The sequence below is a fragment of the Anas platyrhynchos genome, chromosome 3 (assembly GCF_047663525.1).
Source record: "Anas platyrhynchos isolate ZD024472 breed Pekin duck chromosome 3, IASCAAS_PekinDuck_T2T, whole genome shotgun sequence".
NCBI classification, from domain to species: Eukaryota; Metazoa; Chordata; class Aves; order Anseriformes; family Anatidae; genus Anas; species Anas platyrhynchos.
Window position 1 is genome coordinate 72,038,135 of NC_092589.1, and position 9,659 is coordinate 72,047,793.

Genomic DNA, 9,659 nt, shown 5'->3' on the forward strand with positions numbered 1-9,659 from the left:
TTACAAGTGCATTGTTTGCATTTACAGTACTAGAGAAAGATTATCTGCTGCAAAGAGCAATCTGAGCTCAAAATTGATTTATGCTGTTTGAAGCAGCATTGTTGTGTTTTATCTTGGCAGATATAGTAGAAAATGTTAATTTGAGAATCCAAAACAATAGGTGAAGTATTACAGGGTAATTCATTTAGCTTTTTTTTGTAATCAGGCAGATTATCTGTGAATTTACATGCATTTCTCATTTTGGGCAGCTTCTTAAAGTAGGGTAAAGCTGTCTTGCTCTGCTTTCTTAAAATACCTTCTTTTCACAAAACTAGTTCTTTTGACAAAACTAGTGTTACATATGTAATTCTCGACAATGTCATTCCATATATAAAAACAATTAAGTTTAAAAGGATGCACTCTTGCGTTTTCCAGGTGTTGTTTTTTTTTGTTGTTTTATTAATGTTCACATATGTAGTTTCAGTATAAAGATTGCTGGGGTGACAGGTAGCGCTAACTCTTCAGGAAGGGACTGTGCTGTCTGTCACCCTTGAAGTATATTACAGTTGACAGTGTAACTCAAAAAATTTTGAGTTCAGAAAATATATCTCCTGGATCACTGCAAATCTGCTGACATACACAAGACGTTATCCACATCATCTTCCATTTAAAGAAGCCTTCATTGGGACACTCAAACTGTACAGTGATCATTTTGGACTTATTAGGTATGCAGCATCTCTTGTCCAAACACACACCACAGAAAGTTAGTTTGTAGGTTTGTGAAGATGAGCACCCAGAAAAAATGAGTTTCTCTGCTGTAGGAAGCTGGAATGTTGGTTGACAAGTTTTTCCTTTTGGAATCTGTAATAGTAAAACAAAGAAAAGCCTGTCTTTTGACACACAGAAAATGAAACACATAAGATTCTGCAATGTTTACATATAAATATCTTGAAAATTACTCCCTCAAAAATACATTTTTTTAAGTTAACAAATAATTATGAGTAACTGAGCAATAGGACAGCCTTTTGAAATTATACATCTGTAGTTTACTATTGAAAGCTGACGATTGAAGGTAGAAAAGGGAGAAGAGGCTTTTTTTATGACTTAAAGTATTTGCTATTAAATCCATTTTTCCATTACTTTTGGTATTTTTGTTTTCTATTAACAATTAATTTTATATACAAGGTACCTTTACTGTCTTCAGGATATTGGTCAGGCAAGGCTGGATGAAGCATAATCTCTTTTCTTTTTTCATTTCACATTTATTGTTTTCATTGGTCACTCTGCTGGACATGCCTATGCCACAGGTCCTGGAACAGGGTGTCCAAGGAGTTGCCTGTACTAGGCACTTTTTCTTCATAACTAGTGGTAAGTTTCTGTAAACTGAGACAGCAATATGTTATCTATGCAGCATAGATAATTGAAAACAAAAGGTTAAGAATTTTGTTTCTGTTCATGGAGGTAAATGTGAAGATAAGGCATAAAAAAAAAGTTATTCCTAAGTCTTAACTCAGAGCTGCTGTCCTGGTTTCAGATGGGATAAAGTTAATTTGCCTTCTAGTAGCTGGTATGGTGCTGCATTTTGGATTTAGGATGAGGATAATGTTATAACAAACCAATGTTGTTAGTTCCTCTCTGATCAAATTAGTGACGTTCTCTAGAAATGTGCTTTGAAGTTGGTTGCCTTACTGAGTGTGGCTTTACACACTGCCTTAAATAAGTTTCTCTAAAATGTCTTTGCACTAGGTATTGTCATAACTTTGAAACAAAGGCAAGCTTCCTTCCTCATTTTTGCTAACTCACATAACCATTGATAACTTTTTGGAGTTGTCCAAACTGAACTTCAGATTTTATCTTCAGACTTGTTATCTTCAGATTGGCTCATGTGCTTCTATTTATTACTCTGTGGTCTTTTGGGAAGGTTTTCTGATCAGTTTTGGGTTCCCTTTTTATTGTATTGATCCATGATGACGATTCAAACCATGATTTCTCCATAATTTAGGTTGCCACCAAATAAATGGCTTAAATGGCTTTGTGGTACCTGCATTAGTTGTAATGAAGGTGCATTTCATCTTGTAAACGTGCACAGGGATGAAGACACAGGGAAGGGCCAGGATAGCTTTAACTGGCAGTGAAGCTTCCTTAAAGTGAGTGAGAGGACTACCGTGTTAGCAGCAGAGCAAGAATGAGGTTAAAAGGAGTATCAGCTGGCCCTGGCAGAACTGCATGGATAAATTGTTGTAGGATTTTGATAAGACTATGTGGAGAAGAAACTGGGGGGAGTGCTGTCCTTGCAGTGACCTGACATTCTGTGAATTGAGGAAAGGTCGAAGGCAGCTTTGACCAATTCCCTGCTAACAGAAGCCAAAAGACTTTTTGCTTTTCATACTCCTCGGGTTTAGAGAATAGAATCTGTCACCTAAGAGTAAGAGGGTTAATTGGGACAGACCGGTCCCCTGGCAAAGGCCTTGAGCGGGAGCTGAGAAATTGCCAGGGTGCTGGCAGCCTGGCTGCTGGAACCAGGGACGCTGAATGAAGCAAGACTCACGCACAGAAGCATTTACCAGGGTAGCTGGGCACACCTGACATCAGTCTGTAGTTGGTTGATTGAAGCTGCTTCTGCTTTCCCGGGCCACAGACGGACTGTCCAGGCTTCTTCCTGCCCGCATGCCTGGTGCAGGGACTTTTTGCTAATTTGGGTGTGAATACAGGTGTACATCCAATGGCCCCACTGACACACAGGCACTTATAGAGCGGGTTAGGCTGGAAGGTCTGCCCGTTAAGATAGTAAACTCCATTGAGCTCGCATCCTACAGCTACCAGATCTGCAACGGTAAACAACAGTTAGTGGTCTTGCCTATGGAGTGCTTCATGTGATCATCCTTTCCTGCATTCACAGCTTCAAGTTCTCCCCGGCCCAAGCACATCTTTGTTATTTCTGCCCAGCGACAGCTACAGCTGAAATCAGCCCTGAGCACACCTGCGAATAACAGGCATGTGCACTGTGAGCTGGTCTCACCGATGCCGAGGCAGTAAGCACAAAGACAGTCCCTGCCCTGGTCTCAGGGGCTCTGAGCAGCGGGAAGCCTAAATTTACATCAATTGCACCAGCATGCAGAGTTTCCCTTCCCAACCCTTCACCTGCCTGCTCCCACCCTCCTGGATGTGCAGAAGAGAACGTGAAAGCACAACTTACATGCACACACGCCTGTTTCATACCTAGGCTCGTCTGCCGAGTAGTCACAGTAGAGGCCCTTGTGGGGGTCGCAGATATCTGCCTCGTTGCAGCTCTCTCCCGCCTGCTTGGCACAGACCTTGCAGCAGCCACAACCGTCCTTCACCAGGCTCACGCCGGGGCTGCAGGTGGGCACGGGCGGGCAGCGGCACGGCCAGTGGCACAGCTCCTGGCGCGGCTGGGGCTCACTGCTTTCCGGAGGTTTTCCCCCAGGCTTCAGATGCGGGCCGTGGGCTTGCGCCCTGCAGAAAAACTTACAGACAGTGGGATGCTTTGAGAGGTGGGTATTCTATGTAGAGCTGGTATAGCATAAGATGAAGGTGGGAGGGAAAATACTGGGGAGTTTCATGAAGACACCTTTTCATAAGCTCACAGGATCAAAAAAAAAAAAAGTGAGACACTTCAAATCTCAAGTAGGAACCAGATGACCAGTTTCACCAGTGAGTGTAACCTACTGCTTGTTGGAAACCCAACTCATCGGTCCCTCCTTTTCCTTCAGTAGAACAAAGCCTATAGCACAGCTCAAGTAAGAAAAAATGTGTATTAATTAATTATTCCTTTTCACAAACCTTCTATCAAATTAATTAGCTTCTGACTCATCCCACTATTTGGTAGCCAACTTTTTGTGCCACTTCTGATGGCAAAAACCTTTCAAAATAGTAAACATTTTGAATGTTACTTTGGCTCAAAAATCCACGTAGCTGTTTTGGAAGGAGTATTATATTATTTACAAATCCTCTTGTGCTAGCTGCACCAACTGGATCCTGTGATTAATAAGGGGAACTAGTAATTGCATGTATATACACATGAAACCCCAGCTATCCGTTTCTCTCTGTTCCTCCAAGCCACAGGGCAGGACTGTAGCAGAAAGCAGGCTCCTGCTCAGACAGCAAGCAGCAGCTGGGGAGGGGTCGCTGCTGGTTTGCCTTTCAGTCAGGTCTCCGACTGGAAGCATCTGCAGAATTCAGCGTTTCATCTGTCATATCGCGTGAAAGCTCTTGCAGCACAATTGAGCTGGCCTAATTGCATGCAGTGTTAAATGACCTTTTAAAAGGCTCTTTTTCTGCCATTAATTTCCATTTTTTATGGTTATTTGGAACTGTACTTACAATATCTTAATCCTCAGCTACTAATGAAGCTCCAAAGTAGTAGCTTTCAAGTTTCTTTGGCTGACTGATTTTTAAGATACCTATTCATTCACAAAAGCAATTCATGCAGTCCTATGCTATGAATATTAAACCTGTGTGATGAATATTAAGCCTTGTCATCTGGTATTCCATATAGCAGGCAAAAGATAGTTTCATAAATTATTTTGCTAATCGTTAATCATTGGCTGATAAAGGATTTCTTCTAATGCTTTTTATTTAAATGCAGCAATGATACAGAAACAATTAACTTCAGTACCCTTTTTTCAAACTCCGAAGCCTTTCTCCAAACCGTGATGTTAATTTGATGAACATGTGCTTTGGAGTGTTAGAGACTTATTAAAGGCTTGTTCTAAAGCAGGTTACATGGCAAACAGGTGTTACTATATATTTCAGAGTATTTGAGAGTGTCTGGTAGCTTTAGAAAATTCACTTGCTGCTCAGTGTATTTTTTTTCTTCTTTTTAAGCAAAGTATTATTTTCACAAATTTGGGCCTGTGCCAACTCCATGAGCTTATGTTTAAGTCAGGTATCTCACTTCAGAATGGATACATGCAGCAGGAAGCAATGTGTGCCTCAACCAGTAAGTTTAAATTGTATCACAAATTAAAATGTGCTTTAAACCTACAAAATGCTACCTAAACGAGCATTTGCTCTTTCCCTTTTTAGGGACAGATGTCAGCGGAGAGGCGTGAGACTTCAAAGTTTCTCTGGAAGAAAAACACCACCAGGCAAGCAGCCGATAATTTTCACTGTGGAATTAGTGAATACCTCGGTCTACCTGAAAAAATCTTCAAAAATGTTATGTTACAATGAAAATTTAGAGTTCTTGTAAAGTTTACAGGCCGAAGATTTTCTAATTCTTGTTTCCCCAAGTTTCTATACCAAAGCTATCCGCACCGCACAAAGCTATCCACATCACTCGAGACCACTGCATACTTTTCCTGATCCTGTGAGCAGATCAGAAAATGAGACCATTGTATGGCAGCCCTTCATGTGCTGTTATTTGTTTTCATGTGTTTTAAAGACTGAAGGTTTGTATGGCATAAATAAACAAACAGCAGAAGTAGGCAATGTATTATTAGTAATCTTCGGGCTTTAAATATTCAGAAAGTTAGCAGAGGTAGACAATCACTTGAAAAATTTCTATTTGCTATTTGTCTTGATTGCAGATGAAAAATACACTGGGTATTTTAACATATGTTTTTATACACACAAGATGTACTTTCAAAATTAAGAAAATAAATAGTGAACTTGGCTCTTGACACAAATCCCTTCAGCAAAAGCTGTCGGTGAAACTTTTCTCATAAGAGACACACCAGAACCCAGCCCAGGTGCTTTCCTAATTTGCAAAACTAGCCTGACTTCAGATCACTGTGTGTATATATATATATATACACATATATATATTCCATATATATATATGGAATATAAGCATGGACAAGATGTTTATTTCCTTACACTACATCAGATAACCATTTGTGCTTACATTAAAAAAAAAAAAAAGGGGGGGGGGGAGTGAGATCACTGACAATTTGAACTTCTCTAACTTTTTTTTTTTCCACCGAATCCTGTTAATATACAAAATAGAGGAAAAAGTACGAAGATCAGGCCTGCTGCCATAAATAAGCTGCACATGAAATTTACTCAGGAGTAGGGAATGGCTCCTTATTCTTTACGAGGAATTTGCTTCTCTGAAATTTATTTTGTCATTAAGCAAATAAAAACTGTAAACCCAGACAGGGCGACGAAGGGAGAAATCTTTTTGTCCCATTTAATGAACTTACCTGTTGCGTACAAGGGATGATGAAGATGGTGGGAAAAAGGAGCCACCGCATGTTCCCGCACATTCAGAAGTGGAACTGAGAGATAGGGAGCAGGCTGAGCTGTGTCAGAGCAAGCACAGCACACAAAGCTCTCCTCTGTCTCCCTTGCCAACCCGACTTTCCTCAGCACATGCATGAACACATACACACATTCACACTTGGAATTCTCCACTTCACGCAGATCCAGCTTCACACTGAAATTTCCAGCCAATCTTCTTTTCTCTGCCCTGCACTGGGATCCAGATTTTCACACCCTGCTTGGTCCCATCCAGCTGCTTCAGCAGATTCTTCCCAACCTAATTGAGGTCGGGTGGGGTGACAGCTGATTCTTAAAATCTTCCTGCTGGAGATGCAGTGTTATTTTTAACTTGTATTCAAGTCTATATTACAGGAATTTCTGAAATCTGAAGGGCAGGGTGCAAATACCTGTATTTTTTGAGGCAGGGAAAGCAGCGTTTCTCAGAATTTCTATCATGTTGTGCCTAGCAGAATCATAATGTAAAAATTAACACCCTCGGTGCAAGCTCTCTAAGCAGGGAGAGAGATGCCATGGTGTGCCGTTGTGCTAGTACATACTTTGCACTGCTGCTTGCTGTGGGATCCTAATGGGTTTTTGCTTGGAACATGCAACCTGTCTCACTGCTATGCCACCCTGCTAAAACAGCAGGCTGTTAAAATCTCCAGCTTTCCTCCCCAGTGCTATTGAGGTGGTGTGCCTGATTTTTAGGCTAACGAGGATAAAATAAAAGCTCCACCCCTGCAGCAGCGGTGGTGGTAGTGCCCTGGTGAATGCTCTTCCTTCCCAGTTGCCCTCCCTGTCATCTCCCGTGGAGCTTCAGAGCTAGGCGAGGATGCTGCCAACCACCATGCTCACATAGTAGCTCTCTATGGACAGAGGCTCTGGTGGCAGCATCGAATCAACCCCAGCCTGAGCAGTTCTGGTTTGCTCCCAGGCCTGGAGCACCACATCCCCTCTGCAGCTGCAAATGAATCCTGAATTGGGCATCTGAGCTCTTGATCAGTGAGAACGGCTTTCCTTTAGCACATCCACTTTGCACATACATCAACACAGAGTCAAAACAATACCTGGGTACCAAGTGGAATCTGCAAACTAGTTTTTTCAGTGGTGTTACTATGAGTGTGCATCAGTTGTCTTTTCCATGAAATGCCTATGAACATAGCACCTAGGTTTCTTTTCCACTCGAAAATCTCTTCTGTGTAGTTTCACGTCATCATCTGGGTTGGAAAAGACCTTCAAGATCAAGTCAACCTGACCTACCAAGTTCCGTCACTAAACCATGTCCCTTAGTGCCACTGCATGCATTTCAAAGCACAGCTCATGTTATAGGATCAGAGGTTAACCGAGGTTGGAGGGGACCCAGAAAGTCTCTAGTCCAGCCCCTGCTCAAGCAGGGACAGCTCCGAGGTCAGACTGGATTACTCAGGGCTCTCTATTTTGGGCTGGAAAACCTCCAAGAATGGTGACTGCACAGGCTCTCCAGGCGACCTGCTGGAGTGATAAAAGCAAGAAAGGCAGGTTGTCTGAGAAGATCCCAAATACAGCTCTTTCTCCTGCAGACCCAAAGAACACCCTTCTCAGTCTCCAACCTGGAAGAAATGAGGAAGGAGACTGGGTCATCCATCCTCCTTCTGCTAGGACCACAGGGAAGCACACAGCATTCATTTGAAATGTGTTCCTCATCTTTGTATCCTGCAAATAAAGCACATGGCCAGTGCAGGGCTGGGAATGCTCTACATGAGCTGGCAATAACCCTGTAGGGTTATTCATTTGTTTTGTATGCTTTATTTTGTTGGAATTCACCTGGAGAGCACAGTATCTTCGGGATCAGAGAGCAAGACTTAGTCTGGAGTTTAAGATAAATTTTTGCTTTATAAATATAATTAAACTGACAGAAACTTTGGGGTTTGGGAGGGGTGGGAGGAAGGTTTCACCCTGCAGAAGACATTCGGGTAGTATGACACATTAAAACGTGGTTTAAAGTGGCCGGATGGCTGCCCCATGCGTGCAAAGCAACCTGCACGCTTCTTCAGTCCAGGCAGGGCTGGCTCCTAGGAGCAGTGCTCCTGCCAGGAGGACCTGGATCTCCAAAGCAGCAATGTGCCTTCCTTGCATCTCACCAGCATATGCATTAATTGAGCCTGGCTGCCTGAGCTTGCAGGACCTGCAGGATTAAGCCCTGGGTGTATCTGATAAGGAGCCACAAGGTCCACAAGTACAGACAAACACTGACTCCCTTGCATCAATAACGTACCAATGCTTTGACAGCATCAGAGCCTGTGTCTCTGTTAGTACCAGCTTTGATTTAAATAAATGGAGGCTGTGTGCCCTTTTGGTATCCTGCAAATCTTCAGTGATCCCCCACAACTTAAGATTTAATGTTCTCAGTGCTATGTCCAGACTCAGCAATAGTTTGTCTGTATGCATCCTTCTTGCCAAATCTCCCTTGCAGATTTGATTACATAAAGCATCATTCATTTCCTGAACTAAACCTGCTCTGTCGTCTGGTGCCATTCTAATACTATCCTGAAGGAAAATGTAATTTGGTTGTATATTCAGTGATCTCCACATACAGCACACATTTCTTTGGCGCTGAAAATCATCCTCCTTTCAGTGAAATATGCCATGTAAATCCATTGTTTCAAGAGACAGAGATGAAAATGTATGGGCTATAAAGCCATAAATGAATATAACCATTTATTCTAGCAAAATACCCTGTCTTAGATAAAATGCCAGAAGTGTTTACTATTGATATTTGTTGTAAGCCAGGATTTTCAATACTCCTGCAGGGCTGGTGGAGTCACTGTGACAATATCCAGCAAAGCCAGGGCTGGGTTCAGCCCCTCCTAATAACTGAGTGTCTGTCCCTAGGGCACAGCAGGGCCAGGGGCTCACCTCACCTTTGGCAGCAAGGTTTTAACATTTTGTCGCTATTTGTGCGTTGACATTACAAAGAGACTCCTCTGTTTCTGTCAGTAAAACCTACTGTCTGTGTCCCTGCTCAAAAAAAATAAACAGATGAGTAAAAAGAAACAGGCACGTTATATGACAACGTATTGCCCTTGGCTCGCATTTAGTGTTTTCTTACAGGCCGTTTGCCCACTTGGGCTTTGCAGAGAAGCTGTCTTCTTCAAAACAGCCACCTCTGTACCTTGCCGAGAAGCGTGCTGGCTGTTGGCAGCAGCCTGGCCGCACAGGGACACGCGTCCCAAAATGTCCGTGTAGATGTGGTGCTTAGGGACATGGCTTAGCATAGACTTGGCAGTGCTGGGTTAAGGGTTGGGCTTGATGACCTGAGAGGTCTTTTCCAACCTAAATGACTCTAAATGATTTCTGGAAGTGGAAGAGCTTGCTCTTGGGCAGCACAGTGTGCCCCTGCCCCAGGCTTCACCAGGCCCGAATGCAGGGTGAAGCCAGCCTGGGCAGGCCGGGAACATGGCGGCCCTTGTGGAGGA

At 42.8% G+C, this 9,659-nt stretch overlaps 1 protein-coding gene across 1 annotated transcript; it reads right to left on the reverse strand.

Moving 5' to 3' along the window:
• Window positions 1-286: 286 nt before the first annotated feature.
• CCN6 (cellular communication network factor 6) lies at window positions 287-7,113 on the reverse strand. Its single transcript, XM_038176131.2, has 5 exons — window positions 6,147-7,113; window positions 3,176-3,467; window positions 2,562-2,804; window positions 1,169-1,362; window positions 287-840 (listed from the first exon to the last, which is right to left on the reverse strand). The coding sequence occupies exons 1-5, from the start codon at window positions 6,207-6,209 to the stop codon at window positions 559-561; spliced, it is 1,074 nt and encodes a 357-aa protein (XP_038032059.1). The 5' UTR covers window positions 6,210-7,113; the 3' UTR covers window positions 287-558.
• Between the last annotated feature and the right edge of the window lie 2,546 nt (window positions 7,114-9,659).

Excerpts from the sequence above, each read along its gene's own strand:
- CCN6 (XM_038176131.2), bottom strand. The coding sequence starts at position 6,209 with ATGTGCGGGAACATGCGGTGGCTCCTTTTTCCCACCATCTTCATCATC. Across the intron at positions 1,363-2,561 it reads CAACTACAGACTGATGTCAG|TTTACAGAAACTTACCACTA; the intron begins GTGTGCCCAGCT and ends TTGCTGTCTCAG. Across the intron at positions 841-1,168 it reads ATATCCTGAAGACAGTAAAG|ATTCCAAAAGGAAAAACTTG; the intron begins GTACCTTGTATA and ends TTACTATTACAG.